We start from the raw sequence: 20,512 nt of genomic DNA, 5'->3' as shown, positions 1-20,512 counted from the left end.
TTGCACAACAGCATGTGAAATGTATTGTCAATCAGTGTTGCTTCCTAAGTGGACAGTTTGATTTCACAGAAGTGTGATTGACTTGGAGTTACATTGTGTTGTTTAAGTGTTCCCTTTATTTTTTTGAGCAGTGTATATATTTTTTGTACTTTTACCGCTTTTTCGTGATATCTAATTGGCAGTTACAGTCTTGTCCCATCGCGGCAACTCCCCTACGGACTCGGGAGAGGTGAAGGTCGAGAGCCATGCRTCCTCCGAAACAAGACCCTGCCAATCCGCACTGCTTCTTGACACACTGTTCACTTAACCCGTAAGCCAGCCGCACCAATGTGTCGGAGGAAACACTGTCCAGCTGCCGACCGAAGTCAGTTTACAAGCGCCCGAAGTCAGCTTCCAGGTGCCCGGCCCGCCACAAGGAGTCGCTAGATCGTGATGGGACAAGGAAGTCCTGGCCGGCCAAACCCTCCCCTAACCCGGATGACGTTGGGCCAATTGTGCGCCGCCTCATGGGTCTCCCAGTCATGACCGGCTGTGACACAGCCTGGGATCGAAACCGATGCTGTAGTGACGCCTCAAGCACTGTGATCCAGTGACTTAGACCGCTGCGCCACTAAGGAGGCCCGATGTGCAATATCTTTAAGTTCCAAGAATTCAACCAATATGGAACACTGGAATCCATAAAACAGCATTGCTCCTGGCTGCACCTCTGAAAATATGTTTTATGTATCTGGGTTTGATAGAATTTGAGATCAACATGCTAAAAGAGAGTTCCGATTCTACATAGTTACAGCAAAGGCCTCATGTTATGGCAGCATTGATTGTTAGTGTTGTGCTATGCCACCAGGATTGGTTCAATATATAAACTGATTTATAGAGGTTTGATGAGGTGAATTACTGTGGCTCACCACTGCATATAAAGTCAAATCAGCATTACTGTAAAGTTGAAAATGATGCGATATGGTGACCACCCACCGTAAGCAGCAGTGAAAAGTATAATTTTGAAAGTACAAATTTGAGTGTTCAAATCCCCCAAAAGCATTGATACAAGTTATTTGATCACTCATGGAAATGCTTATAGGCCTACATGTCAGGGTAGTGGGTCAAATTCCAGGAGCCCCCATACGTACAATGTATGCATGCATGACTAAGTTGCTTTGGATAAAAGTGTCTGCTAAATAGAATTATGTCAAATCAAATGTATTTGTAACACGCATCGAATAACACAGATGTAGACGTTTACCATGAAATATTTACGAGACCTTTCCCAATATTGCAAAGCTAAAAAGTAAGAAAAATGTGCACACAAAAAATAACAAAATAGTAACACAATAACGAGGCTATTTACAAGGAGTGCTGGTACCGAGTCAATGTTCAGTACGAGGCAGTTGAGGTAATATGCACATGTAAGTAGGGGTAAAAGTGACTAGGCAATCAGGATAGACAAACAGAGTAGCAGCAGCGTGTGCTGTATGAAAGAGTGTCTGTGTGTGTGGCGTCAATATGCATGTGCGTATGAGTGTATGTGTGTATGTGTTGGAGTATCAGTGTAGTATGTGAGAGTGTGTGGGTAGAGTCCAGTGAGTGTACAAGAGCCAGTGCAAAAAAAGGGTGTCATTGCAAATAGTACGAGTAGCATTATGTAAAAAAAAAAAATTAAACAAATAAGATCAGCGCAAAAACACAAAATAGCACAATTGGTCAGGAGCACGTAAAACGCCTGCTATTCCCTCCAGCGCCATAAAGTCATGTCCTGTTACCCAAAGGGTCATTGAATCATTTTGACTAGCTTCTTCTACTCAGTTTTCTATTCAGAAGAATGCCTCACTTGTTTTTTCACAAATTATCTCAGTTTTTAGGCATATTTATTCCGTTCCTGACATTATTTTGAACTGTCCTCCCCTCAGCAGCCTCCTGTGCTTTACACTTCTGACAAACCTCACCTTTCACATAAAGTGCCAAAACCAACACATTTCACAGGAATAGTCAAAAGAAACATAAGCAAACAGTAGAACTAAGAATGTGTGTGAATAGTCTATGTGTGCATGCAAGGCTGTGTGAGTGTGTGTGTAAATGTTATTGGAGCCTGGGTCGCATGTGTTGAGACAGCCACTGTCTGTGTGTGTGTGTCGAGCTCCATGAGCAGCAGCAGGAGGCCAGGCAGGGGGCCAGGGCTACATTGGGGCCAGGCCTGGCCTGACAGGGTTGGGTCAGCTCTTTCCACTCTCCCCCCTAGCACAGCACAGCAAATCCAGAGAGGGAGGAGGAGGAGAAGAGATGTAGGGGGGTGCTAGTTGGCTCTGAGCTCACTGCATTGATTTGGTCTGGGTAATGGAAAGAATGCACAACCCCTAACGAACACACACATGCACCATACACACGCATACGCACACACAGACCCACTAACATACGTATGTATGCAAACAAACAGGATGTYACAGGTCACACGCAGACATGTAGAAACACACACACATCAAACACTCTTAATAAGCCCTTTCATTAATTTTGCATTATATCGTTAGCTGGAGTTATGAAGCCAAGATTATAAATTGAATGAAATAATGGTGTCATTAGACATTATCCATCTTCTGTGACTGATGTAATGGTTGTGGACAATTAGGTGAATTATTGTACTCACACTAAGTCATCTATGAAAAACGAAATCCACCATATGTTTTTACTGTACTGTCTAACTGTTGTGCAATCACCATGTAGAGTTTATAGATGCCACCATTAGCTATTCTTAGTAGAATAGCTAATGGATGAGTAACAGTGAAAAAGATCAGTCATTTGATAATCAACTCGAGAGTTTTGGGGAGAGTTTACTGCCTGCGGAGCACCGACAACAAAACAACAGAAAGCAGAGAGCAGAATGGAAAAAGTGAATAAGAGCAAGAGGAGAAGGGAGGTGGCGGGGAATACAAGAAGATGAATGCTCCTGCGCCAGTCGCAAGGCTGGTTCTTGTTACGTGTCAAGAATCTGGCGTCCTCCAGATGTGTGTCATGTTTATATTGGGCAAATCCCCCAGAGAGATTTAATTCGCCGGCCCTGCTCTCTGGTGAACAGCTAGCAGAGATGGAGAGAGAGAAGGGGAGAAGGAGAGCGAACGTGAGCGAGAAAGAGAGAGCAAGAGGGACAGAGAGAGAGAAAGAGAGATAATTACGGAAAGTTGGCAGCCAGCAGAGGAGCAAGCTGTGGCAGGACACAACGGAAAGAATAAGATTAAACACAGAAAAATGCAGGGTAATAAAGTTTAAGACAAAAAAGATGAGTAATGATCATGCTCCTCAGCCTCTAAAAGGTGAACTTCCTCTCCTAATGTTTTGGCTAGTTTGTCCAGGAGTGCAGACTGGTTGTAACAAGGATAACTTGTAAGGGAAGGATGATCTCCAGGTCATAATAAAGGTGTACTTTGGGGCTCTTGTTTCAGGGCAAGTATCTTTTTCATTAATTTTGTTTATATCTTTTGTTTTCAAAATATAAGACATGCAAATATTATAATCCATACATATATTCAGGGTAATTTCTCACTGACTTCGATAGTCTACTGGGAGAGTTTTAAGGCCAACTGTTCCTTGTCCTCTTTCTGTCCCTCTCCCACACTTCCTGTGTGGACCAGCGCCATGGAAATCATGCTAATTAACTATCCTTGAACTGTAAATCTCAAAATAACATTCACGATAGCAATCCAAAACCATGGATATCGAGCCAACATAAAGCCCTATAAAACATGAAGGATTTCTTGTTACTTGCAAGAATGCTAAGTATGTCAACTTCTTGTTGCTCCCCATCTGAAAATCAAATATTGTAATCAAACTCGAGGGAATATTACTCTCAAACTACACTGTGTTTGAAAGTAATATTTCCTGCCCCCGACTTTGACATAACATCAAATGTAATAAAATGGGGATTATGTACAGTTTCAAAAGTGAAAAAATAAGACTATTTTAAGGGAGAACGTGCAACTGGTATCAATACAAATTAATTGCTTGTCATACTGTACTCAAAAACATTGTTTCCTAGATGAATTGTAAGGAAAGAGTGCCAATTTGCCATGTAAGGCTCCGACTTAACCCACACAGCCATTTCCACTCATCCTCCCAAACATCTCTTGGAAAAATGTAATTATCAAGGAAGATCATGTAATAGTATTGGGACACTGTGTCTGCTAGTTTATGAACTTACAATACGGTTGGTAACTGATCTAGACTTCAGATCCAGGTATATAAATATATCTATTGCTGACTGCAGATATGCACTGCTACATGGATTTTCCAAGAGTCCAGGCCTAGGTCGAAATGGTATGAAGACGTGGTGTAACAATGACTGATTTAGATTTAGTCTTTGGCTCCCTCTGGTGGATGTACTAAATGCCAGCACACAGTCTGTACTGTTCCTAGGGACTTGTACTGTTATTTATCCAGTCAATGTACTATAAATAGCCTATCTATTTAGGAAGTACATTTTCTTATATAACTTTGCCCTGTGCTTCTCCAATCTTCCACTTCCTATAGCCTATCGTGCACTGCTGCTGAATTTATCAGAGATCAGGGGCATACATCAATATATAATAAGCAACAAAATAATCACAAAAAAATCTATTACAAATTACATGACCTGATTTGTTTCCTCGAGTTCCCAGTTGTCTTGAACACACTGATGTTGGAAGTCTGAAATTTCAGAGTTCCCAGTTGTATTGAACGCATTTCTACCACTGTATGTCATCACTACAAGCGCTACTTGATTCGCTAGGTTCTCTACACGCCCACATTCTTGATACGCCAAGCACAAAGATGGACTGATCGAACAGCCAATGGAAAGGTAAAAGCGAAATGCCCACCAATGCTGGCCTTAGCAAGGAGAATGAGAGAGCAAGGTTGTAAACCAAAGTTACATATGGTCTAATTCAATATGTACATTCCAAAATGCTGAAAAATACTGACATTTAATCGATTACAAATGACATGACCCTCCCCTGAACAAAAATAATAATAATACTAAACCCTGCCCCTGGCTGAAATTGAAAAAGCATGACCATCCCCCATTTTCCTCCAGGTAAAAATTGCGTAAATTTCGACCACTCCCTAAAAATAAAGACTCAAGTGAGTCACCCAGTAAAATACTACTTGAGTAAAATATTCAAAGTATCTGGTTTAAAATGTACTTAAGTATCAAAAGTATACATTACATCCTATACATCAAATTCCTTACATTAAGCAAACAAGACCGACCAATTTTTTTTTTTTAAATCTACGGACAGCCAGGGGCAAACTCCAACATTCAGACATAATTTACAAACTTATTAGTTGCGTTTAGTGAGTCCGCCAGATCAGAGGCAGTAGTGACGACCATGCGTTCTCTTGATAAGCGCGAATTGGACCATTTTGCTGTCCTGCCTGAGCATTAAGTACTTTTGGGTGTCAGGGAAAATGGGAGGAAAAAGTGCATATTATCATTATGAATATAGTAAGAGTCAAAGTTGTCAAAAATATATATACACTTGAGTGAAGGACAGATACACCCCCCCCCCCCCAACAACAACAACAAAAATGACTTACTTATTTTTACTTAGTTACTTTACACCACTACCTGCCAAGCAAGGAGGGAGATTTAGTTTAGTACCACACGAATGCCTTGCTGCGCCCACTGTCTAGCCTAGTGTTGCACATTATTTGTAAGTGGGTTACAGACATTTTTGAACACATTGTGCCTTATTGTAAACCCCACAGTATCCGTCCAACCCCCATTTATCCCCAACAAAAAGCCTAGCTATTAGCAACTAGAAGTTTGTTGTTCTTCTTTGTAGGCTCGCACGTCCTTTCAAATAAGTGTAGCCAAGCCTGTGAAATTAAAACAAATCGAGGGCACGGCCTTCACGTTGGAAAGGTAGTTTGATACACTTGAATGACTTGCTTTAGTTATTTAGCAAGAGTAATGGCACAGAGATTTTKCTAACGCTCTCTATCTCAACCACTGAGGTGTGATCACAAGTTTATCGAAAACTACAGAGGACATTCAAGGATATTCAACAACAGTGTCATAGAAAAATACATACACTAGGGGGTGCACAGTCCCATAGCATGACAAGGGCTTGAAGTTATGCAATGTGCAGTTCATTGCTCTTTAGAAAAACTCAAATAAGATACATTAAAGAATTAAAGATGGCTCCGGCTGAGAGTTTTTCCATATATGATAATCCAAATGTAGCTAGAAATGTTATTAATAGAAAAAGCTAAACTTTTGAAAGTAAAACAAACAGTTCATGTTATTCAGAGGGTTTCTGTTTATTTAAAAACAACCGTAAAAGTAATAAAATGCATTTCATACAAATTGGTGAMATTTTTTGTTGTTGTCACCATTAACATGGACTACAAATTATTTTTAAATAACCTTTTCAACAATGCCCCATGGGCTTGTTCAGTTGAGATGGTTTCAAACAGAAATGCAGTATATGGCCTACACAATTCCCTATTCATTGTCAGTGTCAGCTCTTACACAAAATTTATTTTCCATTGGACCTAAAAAACCCAACTCTGACTTCCAGGTCTTCAAAGCATTGGTCACAACCTTACTTCTGTTTGGACTTCACAGCTGCTTTCAGTTTGGTGTAGAGATATCCACAATTCTTAAAATTGAAGAAGGAAAGTGGATAAATGAGCACATGGTCAGTGTTTCTTGAGCAACAATTTCAGACCCTGGCACTAATGCATAATTCATATTGCATAATCTCACAATAAAATAATATGCTTAATATCCCCGTTGGGAAAATTCACTTTTTTGGATCCAGTGACAGGGTTTGTTTGCAAATGGGCAGTCTATGTATACCAAGGTGAACTGTGAATGTCTACCAACCTCGATGGCATAGTAGACTATCGCCAGGTAAGCAGCTATACAGCCCCCAAGGAAGAGGTCAAAGGCTGCTGGCTTAATCCTGGTGATAAAACATGTAGGGAACAAAATCCAGTTAACAATTACCAAACATAATGAAAACATGGAAACAAACCTCACAAACACAGACTATGAAATGCATTGTTTACTTAATTTGCATACACTATTTCGTATAATAAAAATTTGAAAAATATAAGGTTAGTCGTTGGATTTGCAAGTGTGGGTGTTTGGATACTGTTTTCCTCATTGGACTAGCACCTAAAATGTGACTGTTTTACACATTTAGTCCTCATACCTATACATCATCATTGGTTGCTCCATTTGGTCAAAAAAGGTAAGTTCAGGATCCCTGAAAGAGAAACAAAATATTACCAATTCACTCTTATTAACAATCATAATTTCAAGGAATGAAAGGTAGGAAGACATGTTCTTTATGGCTGTGTGCATGCGCACGTGCGTGCGTCTGTCTGTCTTGTACCTCTTGTCTTGGCGGAAGGTGTGTCTGTGGACCTGGTGCAGATAGTACCTCAGCTCATGTTCCAGAGTGTTCACCAGTATGGCGTGTTTGGGATCCTTATCCAGCTGTGTTGCCCGTGGGATTGACGTCAGGAAGGACATCAGGCTAGACATGCGACTGTCCTGAAACTCCTATACCAGAGATTGAGATGGACACTTGAGGATGCATACTGTACAAGTTTAGGTTAGAGGTACAGTGCCTTTTGAAAGTATTCATACCCCTTGACTCATTTCACATGTTGTTGTGTTACAGCCTGAATTCAAAATGGATGAAATGTATATATTTTTGCTCACCCATCTACACACAATACCCCATAATGACAAAGGGGAAAAATGTATTGACATTTCAATAAATATTTAATTTACATAAGTATTCACACCCTTTTGCTATGACACTCCAAATTGAGTGCAGGTTCAACCAATTTCCTGTTTCCATCGATCATCCTTGAGATGTGACTACAACCTCATTGGAGTCCACCTGTGGCCAATTCAATTGTTTGGACATGACTTGTGAAACACACCTGTCTATATAAGGTCCCACAGCTGACAATGCATGTCAGAGCAGAAACTGTACCATGAAGTCCAAATAACTGTCTGTAGATCTCAGAGATAGAATTGTGATGAAGCATATACTGTGTGTATATATATGAGGAAGGGTATAAAACTATTTCTAGCATGTTGAAAGCTTCTAAGAGCACAGTGGTTTCCATCATTGGGAAATTAAAAAAAATATAGAACTACCCAGACTCTGCCTAGAGCTGGCCGTCCGACCAAACTGAGCAAGAAGGACCTTAGTAAAAGGCACGTAAAAAACTGAGATCATAAGGCAAAAGATTCTGTGGTCTGATGAAACAAATGTTACTCTTTGACCTGAATGCAAAGCGCTATGTCTGGAGAAAACCAGGCACAGCTCATCACCAGGTCTAACATCATCCCTACTGTGGTGGCAGGATCATGCTATGGGGATGCTTTTCAGCAGCAGGGACTGGGAGACCGGTAAGAAGAGGGAACAATGAATGGAGCCAAATACAGACAAATCCTTGATGAGAACCGTGCAAACGACCTTAGACTGGGGTAAATATTTACGTTCCAACAGGACAATGATCCCAAGCATACCTCCAAAGCAATGCTGGAATCCCATTGACAATCTGTGTAAAGAAAGACTTGAAGATTGCTGTTCACTACTGCTCCCCATCTAATTTAACAGAGTTTAAGAAAATCTGAGAGAAAAATGCCTGAATCCAGATGTGTAAAGCTGATACAGACATACCCAAGATGACTCAAAGCTGTAATCACTGCCAAAGGTACTTCTACAAAGTATTGACTCAGGGGTGTGAATTTTTATGTAAATAAGATATTTCCGTATTTCATTTTCAATAAATTTAGCAACAATTCAAAAAATACTATGGGGTATTGTGGGTAAATAGGTGAGAAAAAATATATTTCATCCATTTTGAATTCAGGCTGTAACATAACAAAGTGGGAAAAAGTCAAGGGGTATGGATACTTTATGAAGGCACTCCAAGACGGAATTGTTTCACACAAAAAGTGGCAATCAAGTGTTTCCTTAAGAATGTTAGATTTGTATTTGTATTTATGGAACCCCATTAGCTGCTGCCGACGATTCCCCTTGCATTATGTTTGCACTGTGCATAGGACAGTCAACTTCTGATAAATCTGCTTGGAACTGATGCAACAGTGTACACTAAACTGGAGGACAGAATTGTTCCCTTCATGACTGTAGTTGCCTTTCTGGATTCTGGTAAAAAATGGAATCTTACCATTTCACCCTTGAAGACCTGTATATCTTTTGTCGAACCCTATTGGAAAACAAATTGAGATGAGTTCATTTGTTTCCTCATTGATTAAAATAAAGTATTCTAGTGTGTGTGTGTGTGTGTGTGTGTGTGTGTGTGTGTGTGTGTGTGTGTGTGTGTGTGTGCTGTCTCTTATACACATCTAGATGTGTATAAGAGATGTGTGTGTGTGTGTGTGTGTGTGTGTGTGTGTGTGTGTGTGTGTGTGTGTGTGTGTGTGTGTGTGTGTGTGTGTGTTAGTACATGTTTTATACCTTGTCAGAGAGATTATACATAAACCGAGCTAGCGATTCTGCAATAACGATGGCATTGCGCTTCATCTTCCTCAAGTCCACGTGCAACCTGTTGGGAGGGTAACAGCCTCAATATGGACCTTTTCCAGACTCTGTAATAATAGCAATATGTCTAAGAGTCTAGATGCTAGACTGGGAAAATCTTGTGGAATATGCATTTAATATACTGTTGTCATTCCACCCTAAAATAAAACAGAGCAGTGCCACTCACACAGTGTCCAGGATGGAGCCTCTGAGTTCAGCTTTGGGGTCCTCCAGGTGAGACAGCGTGAAGCCTGGTATCCTGCGCATGGCATAGCGCTCGTGCTCCCAGGAAACAGTGGACTCCCCCAGGTTGATCTTCTTGTGGACCATCCCAAACCTCACCAAAGGGAACCGGGAAGAAACTACCTACATGGAAGGTGGTGGGATGCATGTACGTTTAGTTCATACAAGTGACAATGGGCCATCAAGCGCCTCCACACTTCCTACAGTATCTGCTGGTGGGAGGAGTTACCTGCTCCAGATGTTGTACGAAGGCATGCTGAGGGGTGCCAGGTTTGGGGGGGCGGGACACGTGCAGGAACATGTTGTCCCCATTGGCCAGCGTGTCCAGACACAGAACAAACGCCACATTGTCATGGAGAAGGCTGGTCTCTGGAGGGAGACAGACCACAAAGATAGAATCAACTTGAGAGAGACATAAGGCACAGCTACAATCAACCAGACTACATGGGTGTTGTAGCAGTGCCCTCCCAGCCATGGTTCACCCACTAAGCAGCAGATGAAAACACAAGTATGTGGCATAGTAGGTATGAAAACATGTGTTAGGGGGCCTACCTCCCTATTGTAGAAGCTGGGTGTACATGCAGTTGGTAAAGTTTTTAGGGTGTAGATGCTTTATGTTTCTGACTTGAGATGGATGGTCTTGGTCTAGTCTTCGATAGTTCTRGTCTCGACTCCATAACTGAAAGACGATCAAGTGAAACAACAACTCACCGGCATGATCCATATTCTCCTCAATAAACCTTTTGGTACCCAGGAAGTTATACTTTCCACCGCCAGTCAGGGAGAAAAGAAGATGGTATCTAGAACACAAAGAACACAAGTGTCATTTCAAATGCCCAAACATTCCCTTAAAACCTGATTGGATAAGGTACTAAGGCCTATCACTCAAAGTGTATGATATTTGAAATGTAATAGAAATGTAATATACAGTGCATTTGGAAGGTATTCAGACCCTTTGACTTTTGCACTTTGTTATGTTACAGCCTTATTCTAAGTGAGATTTWAAAAAATACAAATAAAAATCATAAATCTACCCACAATACCCCATAATGAAAAAGCAAAAACAGGTTTTTATAAATTTTTGTAAATGTATAAAAAATGTAAACTGAAATATCACATTTACATAAGTATTCAGACGCTTCACTCGGTACTTTGTTGAAGCACCTTTGGCAGTGATTACAGCCTCGATTCTTCTTGGGTATAATGCTACAAGCTTGGCACACCTGTATTTGGGGGAGTTTCTCTCATTCTTCTCTGCAGATCCTCTCAAGCTCTGTCAGGTTGGCTGGGGAGCGTCGCTGCACAGCTATTTTTACGTCTCTCCAGAGATGTTCGATCAGGTTCAAGTCCGGGCTCTGGCTGGGCCACTCAAGGACATTCAGAGACTTGTTTTCCAAAAGACACTCCTGTATTGTCTTGGATGTGTGCTTACGGTCATTGTCCTGTTGAAAGGTGAACCTTCGCCCCAGTTATGAGGTCCTGAGCAGGTTTTCATCAAGGATCCCTCTGTACTTTTCTCCGTTCATCTTTCCCTCAATCCTGATTAGTCTCCCAGTCCCTGCCGCTGAAAAACTTCGCTACAACATGATGCTGCCACCACCATGCATCACCGTAAGGGATGGTGCCAGGTTTCCTCCAGACATGACGCTTGACATTCAGGCCAAAGAGTTCAATCTTGGTTTCATAAGACCAGAGAATCTTGTTTCTCATGGTCTGAGAGTCCTTTAGGTGCCTTTTGGCAAACTCCAAGCCGTCTGTCATGTGCCTTTTAGTGAGGAGTGGCTTCCGTCTGGCCACTCTACCATAAATTGGTGGAGTGCAGCAAAGATGGTTGTCTTTTGGGAAGGTATCTCTCATCTCCACAGAGGAACTCTGGAGCCATGTCAGAGTGACCATCAGGTTCTTGGTCACCTCCCTGACCAAGGCCCTTCTCCCCTGATTGCTCAGTTTGGCTGGGCAGCCAGCTCTAGGAAGAGTCTTGGTGGTTCCAAACGTCTTCCATTTCAGAATGATGGAGGCCACTGTGTTCTTGGGGAACTTCAACACTGCAGAAATGTTTTGGTACCCTTCCCCAGGTCTGTGCGCGACACAATCCTGTCTCAGAGCTCGTCAAGGGGTCGGAATACATTTTCCGAATGCACTGTATATGTGATTAATTATTTTCATTTGATCTATGAATAGTGATCACATTTAATATATATAGTAATCATTTATGCCACTTAGCGACTTAAAGTCATGCGTGCATACGTTTTACGTCTGTAAATAACTAAAAGATAGTGTGTTTAACTCACGGAGGCTGGCTGTGGGGGTTGCTATAAAGTTTCTGGAAAAGACGGACCAGCTCAAGCAAGATGGTGACTCCGCTACCGTTGGAGTCTGCTCCATATGACAGCCACTGTTTTACACACACACCAATATTTTTGATTGAAACTCAGTATTTGTGAATACATTTTTATTTCAATAGTATACGCAGCGTGCAGTTGACTTACTGGAGTAAGGCCGTAGGAGTCGTAGTGGGCCGTGATAACGATGGTGGGCGCATCCTCTCCAGCACCAGGAAGTACACCCTGAAGGCACAGTGACCAATCACAATCTGTATACAAGTCTGACTTGGCTACGTTGGGACCAGTAGGCCTAATACAGTATTTCACATCCAATTATAATTCATTCCATGGTTCATATGCCATAAGAATTAACTGATGTCCTTGGTCATAGACAGGGTTGGAGAGAGACTCACCTCCAGAGTAATGATTGTACTGTCAGTGATGGGCTTGATGGGGTTGGTGTTGCTCACTAGAATCTGAAATACGGTGGCTGTGACCATACTACGGAACACTGACAGAGTAAAATAAAGAAGTTCAAGTTGTGTTATGAAAGATGCTGAACCTATTACATTTATTATTATTAAAATCGACTTTCACATTGCGCTGTATCCCCCTCCTTTCTCTTCCCTCAGTCTACCTCCTTTCTTTCATCCCCTTCACTCATGCCCCTCTCCAACCTTCCTACTCTCCAGACCCTCTTCCTCCCATCCCGCCTTCTCCACTTACCTCGGACCAGTATAGAGGAGGTGCGAGAGGCTGCAGCGTGCTTGACCTCTTCGTACATATAAAGGAGCTGCTCGTCCTCCGGGGTCACATACACAGGCATGATGGTATCCTTTAACAACGCTTCGCTCTCACTCACCATGAAGGTCTGTATGGAAGCAAAGGGTTAACATTATATTGGATTAATGTGCCACATATCCAGAACTTGAAGGTGCCAGGTAGAGAAAACAGGCATTGTCATAAACCTGTAGATTGTTGTATACTCCCAAGTGATTGATATTACAATAGAATGTGCCGCCAACCCTGATAAAAGGTCTAACCTACCTGTATGATATCCTGGGGGACAGCGGACATGTTTTTGGGTAGCAGGAGGAGTACAGCGGCAGCGCTCTGCCTCAGAGCCTCCAGGTATCGCTCCACGGTGAAGTCCGGCAGCTTCATGATGACACAGCGTCGTGTTAACACTGGTTCGTCTGCTGAGCGGGCCTCCGCCTGCACTATGGCACCGCGACAACCTCCACAGGTCAACACAGAGGTCACATGAAAAAACACAGTTCCAAACTTCACTTTGTCTTTCCTGTCTCAATCACAGAAAATAAAAATACTAAATAATGAAAACAGTACACAAATACCTTCTTGAGGAGTACAGCACATAAAAAAAGCTGCTCCACAGAGCTGCACTATATATTTAGAAATGATAAAATAACAGGTGTAAACTTTTCTCTGGTGCAGATACTTAGTATGTCTGGCCAAGTGACCCTACCATGTTTTTCCTGCTGAACGGCGTACTGCTGCATCCTATAGGCAGTGAACTCGTAGGAGGATACAGCAGGCAGCACGGAGGCATGCAGTAGCTGAACACACAGCATGAGCAGTGCAGCCGCTCGGGGCAAAATTCTCAGAAGCATGGCTCCACGTCCTGATGAGATCCCCTTACTGTCCTGACACAGAAATCTATGGAGGAAGGTTGGCTGTTAAAACAAGCACGATACATGTGCTTATTGAAAACACGATTGCTCATATAGTATTCCTCTTTTTAAGGAGATTCCTCAGATACGCCAATAGAAAACTCCCTTACTCCTCACCTCACCAACAGATATAGCACTATAGCCAAAGGATTTACGAAGTACCTGAGCAGCTTAGGAGAGACACATACCAATCTCTCCATGGCCTATGCCCAGAGTTAATTTGGGGCCCAAACTATCCAGGGAGAGACACTCAGGGCCTGGATGTCTTACTCACCTGTCTCCTAGGCTCTCTCCCTCTCGGTGGACAGACAGCGAGTTCTCTCCACACCTCCTCGCAACGTGGACATAGACTAGCCTCCTAAGGGAGAAGGCTCAAGACGCCTCGTTGGTAAGCCGCTAAACCCGTGTCCACCATCTGTCCCTGGGGATAAAGTCAGGCTAATCACCCCATCACCCCTTCTCTCCCCTACCCTCCTGGCCTGGCCCATAGTTACTGTCACAACCCCAATCACTAGTGGAGGTAATAACTGTACAAGCCCTTGGTCATTGGGCTATCGCCTACAATTTGCTCTATTGCAGGTTCTCAAACATTACAAAAATAAACATCTGAGGACATTACTTTAAATATGTTTTCTATCCAGCACCTGACCATTGGCTGTACATATTTTTCCTTTTTCCAGACATCACATGGAAGTTGCGCCACAACTTTTAATTCAGACCGTTGATATTTATTTGTAGACATGATACACTACACAGAACAATAACATTGTTACATACAGAAACTTTAATTGTTCACATCTTCTTTAAAATCACAATGAGTGTCTGAATGATACCCCAAAAAAGCCTATGGGCAATATTTAACATCCGCAAAATGGCACTAAACTCACAATATTGTGAGTACTGTAGAATTTCAGTGCAGTTTCATAGCTGTAAGTGCTGCCCTCTGTGTCCATGTTAAAATGTAGATTTTCCCTTCCCCCCCCCCAAATAAAATAAATAAATAAAACAGGCAATAAATATCTTCCAATACAATGCATTACTTAAGGCATACTCTACTTTAGACAACTCTGGGGTGAGAGGGAGTGTGATCAGGGAGTGTGAACTTGTGATCACAATGACAGGGGAAGCTACTGCTTAGCGCTCAGACAAAGCAGGTATACATTTCCATTGCTATTTGGATGATGCGTCCTTGAATATAGACAAAGCGTTTTTCCACTTCTTGCCTACTGAACACAGTGTTCCCTGTTTCGCACCATCCCAAAACAGCAGGTATTTTCATTATTTTGGATTGACCCGTTTCTGCTTGATTTGTGTGTATTCAAACTGGAGTCAACCCCTCATATCATTCATTGCACTACAATGGAATGCACTGGATAACCAAGCACCCAAAGCAGTACAGTAAATAACATCTTTACCTCATCCATCCCTTGCTTTACATACAGTACGCTATACACAGTCTTGGATCGTTAGACACGAGGAGCCATTTCCAATTTGAAGCGTTCTATAGTGCGTTCTGTGTGTGTGCGCCATGTGTACTATGCCTGTGTGATTGCACAGACTGTGTCAGTGGCAGTGAGAGAAGCACAATGTGGCGCTACAGCCTACTTCTGGAAGCACTATAGGAGGACATGGGCTGCTGTGTGTACAGGCGGACATTTTGCCCAACCACTATCATTAGTGTACTGGGAACATCCCTGCTCAGGAATTCAGAAGGACACATTCTCCATTACAACTGTTATATTCATACAATAATTTAACACCATCTCATGTTACATTATGGCTGTTATGCCCATGAAAGTTGTTTTTTTTGTTGACACTATTATACAAATACTTTTTTTTTTAATGGCCTTTTGGCAGTTAAACTACAGTACCCACAACCACTGGGTGCCAGGACTAGGAAATGGTATTATAGTATGGCAGGTACAGTAATGGTTAGCACATGGTTGTTAGCACATTAATCCTACTGAGCATATTGGAAAATGTGCTTTTCAAACAACAGTTCAAAGCAACTTACACAACAAAATAAAAAGATAAGATTAGAAGTACAATAGACAAGTGAAGACAGCATAGTGAAATCAACAATGAGTATACATATAAGCAGGATGACCCAATATAAAATTATATTGAGGGGTAACAAACCATTTAGTGTTACAGAAATATCCACYAAAATAAGTTATCATTTTCATGTGGACAGTAGTAGAATGGCACTAAATACACATTGGCTTCACCATACAGTATCGKACCTAGCCCGGTCCCAGATCAGTTTGTGCCATCTTGCCARCTCCTTGTCATGCCAAACAATGWGCAWGACAGCACAAACAGATCTGGAACCAGGCTTTGTGACCTATGAATCCCATATCTTTTCTCTAAGTTAAGTACTGCACAAGAAAATGACCCGATCTAATTGGCACTAGGGTGAAGTTGCAGTAGACTGGWYCCAGATCTGTTAGTGCTGTCTTACCTTGACCATACTCGAGTTTGTCAAGACAGCACCAGACAGATCTGGGACCAGGCTAAGGATGCAGTGGGTCAAGTTGAGAGCCTAACCCCCCCAGTTACTGTATTGGTAAGGGTGTTTATCTAAGTGGCACAGTGAGCAACATGCAAAGCTGTTCTCATGTCATATATCAACGTTGTAAATAGGAATAGTAATTCTGATGTCTTTGTATGAGAATTCAAATATTTGTTATGTTCACACATCATCATGTGAAACACGTATCACGACAACAGGAAGAGAAAGAAAATCTGATCAGAAAAGATAGAGCGAGAAGACAGACTGCTGCAAATCCACTCAACTCAAAACTCACTTTGCATTTTAACTTGTGAGATGCCTGCTTGGAAACATAAAATAAATATTGCGGATTCCTCTGTGTTCGTTGCTGTATCTCCTTAAATATTCTAAAAGGTTTGATATTTGATTTTAGACACGTTACACACACTCAGACAGCTCTTCAATCAAATGTTTGTCCTTTTTCCACGCTCACAGTACATTCCCTGTTGATCTATCCATACAGTAACAGCAACAAAGACTTTCAGGAGGTCAAGAAAAGTTTAAGACGACATAATCCTCAAGAGACCATCTTCGAAACACTGCCATCTCACACAAGTTCAGCATTTGAGACCTTTCCATTGCCCTCCATGAAATATTCCAAGATGAGACAAGGGAGAGCTGCTTCTGAATACTACTCAGACATAAAGACCCTATAACGTAACAGACAAACGTATGCACATGTCCTACCATAGGAGGAACTAGTTACTCAGTAAATTTGTTCTGCATTTTCACCCTTTTCAAATCCACACTAATTCCAATACACCTATTCTTCTGTCCCGTCCCCCCAATCATTTCAACTCCTCCTCTTCCTTGTTGCTGCCCTGGTGGCAGGGGCGGGAGCATCTGTCATGGGAGGGGCTACTGGATGTGGCAGGCTGAGGATGAGGTGGCTTGGCAGCACATGCAGGTGGGGTTGACTGATTTGGGAGGGATCAGATCCAGATCCTCGTCGTCAGGGATCTCGTCTAGCCGGTAACCGTCCTTCAGAAGCTGGATGTTGAGGTCCTGGTTGATCTGCTGCAGGGGACAGAGTGGACAAAACATGACCATTTCCCAATCATAATACAGTGTGTTCAGAAAGTATTCAGACCCCTCGACTTTCTCCACATTTTGTTACGTTACAATCTTATTCTAAAATGGATGACGATGTCCGCCCTCATTAATCTACACACAATACCCCATAAGGACAAAGCAAAAACAGGTTTTTAGAGATGTAAAAAATGTCATATATTTTTTTTTACATGTCACATTTACATACAGTGGGGCAAAAAAGTATTTAGTCAGCCACCAATTGTGCAAGTTCTCCCACTTAAAAAGATGAGAGGCCTGTAATTTTCATCATAGGTACACTTCAACTTATGACACGGAAAAATTAGAAAAAAAAAATTCCAGAAAATCACTTGTAGGATTTTTAATGGATTTATTTTGCAATTATGGTGGAAAATAAGTATTTGGTCACCTACAAACAAGCAAGATTTCTGGCTCTCACAGACCTGTAACTTCTTCTTTAAGAGGCTCCTCTGTCCTCCACTCGTTACCTGTATTAATGGCACCTGTTTGAACTTGTTATCAGTATAAAAGACACCTGTCCACAAACTCAAACAGTCACACTCCAAACTCCACTATGGCCAAGACCAAAGAGCTGTCAAAGGACACCAGAAACAAAATTGTAGACCTGCACCAGGCTGGGAAGACTGAATCTGCAATAGGTAAGCAGCTTGGTTTGAAGAAATCAACTGTGGAGCAATTATTAGGAAATGGAAGACATACAAGACCACTGATAATCTCCCTCGATCTGGGGCTCCACGCAAGATCTCACCCCGTGGGGTCAAAATGATCACAAGAACAGTGAGCAAAAATCCCAGAACAACACGGGGGGACCTAGTGAATAACCTGCAGAGAGCTGGGACCAAAGTAACAAAGCCTACCATCAGTAACACACTACGCCGCCGGGACTCAAATCCTGCAGTGCCAGACGTGTCCCCCTGCTTAAGCCAGTACATGTCCAGGCCCGTCTGAAGTTTGCTAGAGAGCATTTGGATGATCCAGAAGAAAATTGGGAGAATGTCATATAGTCAGATGAAACCAAAATATAACTTTTTTTGGTAAAAACTCAACTCGTCGTGTTTGGAGGACAAAGAATGCTGAGTTGCATCCAAAGAACACATACCTACTGTGAAGCATGGGGGTGGAAACATCATGCTTTGGGCTGTTTTTCTGCAAAGGGACCAGGACGACTGATCCGTGTAAAGGAAAGAATGAATGGGGCCATGTATCGTGAGATTTTGAGTGAAAACCTCCTTCCATCAGCAAGGGCATTGAAGATGAAATGTGGCTGGGTCTTTCAGCATGACAATGATCCCAAACACACCGCCCGGGCAACGAAGGAGTGGCTTCGTAAGAAGCATTTCAAGGTCCTGGAGTGGCCTAGCCAGTCTCCAGATCTCAACCCCATAGAAAATCTTTGGAGGGAGTTGAAAGTACATGTTGCCCAGCAACGCCCAAAACATCACTGCTCTAGAGGAGATCTGCATGGAGGAATGGGCCAAAATACCAGCAACAGTGTGTGAAAACCTTGTGAAGACTTACAGAAAACGTTTGACCTCTGTTATATACCCTTTTTTTTTCTAATTTTGTCTGTCATAGTTGAAGTGTACCTGTGATGAAAATTACAGGCCTCTCTCATCTTTTTAAGTGGGAGAACTTGCACAATTGGTGGCTGACTAAATACTTTTTTGCCCCACTGTAAGTATTCAGAACCTTTAATCAGTACTTTGTTGAAACACCTTTGGCAGCGGTTACAGCATCGATTCTTCTTGGGTATGACGCTACAAGCTTGGCACACCTGTATTTGGGAGTTTCTCTCATTCTTCTCTGCAGATCCTCTCAAGCTCTGTCAGGTTGGAAGGGGAGCGTCGCTGCACAGATATTTTCAGGTCTCTCCAAAGATGTTCGATCGGGTTCAAGTCCGGGCTCTGGCTGGGCCACTCAAGGACATTGAGACTTGTCCCGAAGCCACTCCTCTGTTGTCTTGGCTGTGTGCTTAGGGTCTTTGTCCTGTTGGAGGTAAAGCTTTGCCCCAGTCTGAGGTCCTGAGCGCTCTGGAGCAGGTTTTCATCAATGATCTCTCTGTACTTTGCTTCATTCATCTTTCCCTCAATCCTGACTAGTCTCCCAGTCCTGCCGCTGAAAAACATCCCCACAGGATGATGCTGCCACCACGCTTCACCACAGGGATGGTGCCAGGTTTCCACCAGACATGACGTTTGGCATTCAGGTCAAAGTGTTCAATCTTGGTTTAATCTGACCAGAGAATGTTGTTTCTCTCGGTCAGAGTTCTTTAGTTGCCTTTTGGCAAACTCCAAGTGGGCTGTCATGTGCCTTTTAGTGAGGAGTGGCTTCTGTCTGGCCACTATCATAAAGGCCTGATTGGTGTGAGTGCTACAGAGATGGATGTCCTTCTGGAAGGTTCTTCCATCTCCACAGAGGAACTCTGGAGCTCTATCAGAGTGACCATTGGATCTTGGTCAACTCCTTGACCAATGCCCTTCTCCCCAATTGCTCAGTTTGGCCGGGTGGCCAACTCTAGGAAGAGTCTTGGTGGTTCCAAACTTCTTCCATTTAAGAATAATGGAGGCCACTGTGTTCTTGGGGACCTTCAATGCTGCAGGAATGTGTTGGTACCCTTCCAAGATATGTGCCTTGACTCGGAGCTCTACGGGCAATTCCTTCGACCTCATGGCTTGGTTTTTGCTCTGACATGTACTGTCAACTGTGGGACCTTATATAGACAGGTGTGTACCTTTCCATATCATGTCCAATCAATTTAAATTTACCACGTGGACTCAATCAAGTTGTAGAAACATCAAGGATGATCAATAGAAATAGGAAGCACCTGAGCTCAATTTCAAGTCTCATAGCCAAGGGTCTGAATACTTGCGTAAATTAGGTATCTGTTTTTTATTGTATTAAATTTGCAAAAATTTCCTAAAAACTTGTTTTTCACTTTGTCTTATGGGGTATTGTGTGTAGATTTGATTATTTTATTTTTCCCCTTCATCAATTTTACAATAAGGCGTAACGTAACAAAATGTGGAAAAAGTCAAGTGGTATAAATACTTCCGAATAGACTGTAATAAAGAGCCACACACGTTATTATCTCTCCTC

At 42.3% G+C, this 20,512-nt stretch overlaps 2 protein-coding genes across 5 annotated transcripts in view; both read right to left on the bottom strand.

Moving 5' to 3' along the window:
• Nucleotides 1-6,464: 6,464 nt before the first annotated feature.
• On the bottom strand, nt 6,465-14,150 carry zgc:109965 (M28_nicalin_like domain-containing protein). The gene is made up of 16 exons (XM_023994371.2): nt 14,069-14,150; nt 13,590-13,780; nt 13,151-13,341; nt 12,830-12,974; nt 12,517-12,614; nt 12,269-12,346; nt 12,071-12,174; nt 10,491-10,579; nt 10,009-10,148; nt 9,724-9,902; nt 9,474-9,561; nt 9,184-9,222; nt 7,365-7,534; nt 7,182-7,235; nt 6,851-6,929; nt 6,465-6,623 (listed from the first exon to the last, which is right to left on the bottom strand). Exons 2-16 carry the CDS (start codon nt 13,732-13,734, stop codon nt 6,567-6,569), a joined length of 1,656 nt encoding a protein of 551 aa, XP_023850139.1. The 5' UTR covers nt 13,735-13,780; nt 14,069-14,150; the 3' UTR covers nt 6,465-6,566.
• Nucleotides 14,151-14,500: 350 nt separating this feature from the next.
• LOC111964793 (protein FAM219A) overlaps nt 14,501-20,512 on the bottom strand; it is a 26,106-nt gene continuing 20,094 nt past the window's right edge. For all 4 annotated transcript variants that reach the window (XM_023988595.2, XM_023988597.2, XM_023988603.2 and 1 more), the window contains exon 6: nt 14,501-17,362. In XM_023988595.2, coding sequence (XP_023844363.1) covers nt 17,204-17,362 — 159 coding nt within the window. In that variant the 3' untranslated portion in view covers nt 14,501-17,203. The remainder of the gene's footprint in view (nt 17,363-20,512) is intronic.

This window comes from Salvelinus sp. IW2-2015, linkage group LG1, assembly GCF_002910315.2.
Source record: "Salvelinus sp. IW2-2015 linkage group LG1, ASM291031v2, whole genome shotgun sequence".
Lineage (NCBI taxonomy): Eukaryota > Metazoa > Chordata > Actinopteri > Salmoniformes > Salmonidae > Salvelinus > Salvelinus sp. IW2-2015.
The sequence above is the reverse complement of the archived record's forward strand: the minus strand, read 5'-3'. Positions and strand labels throughout refer to the sequence as shown.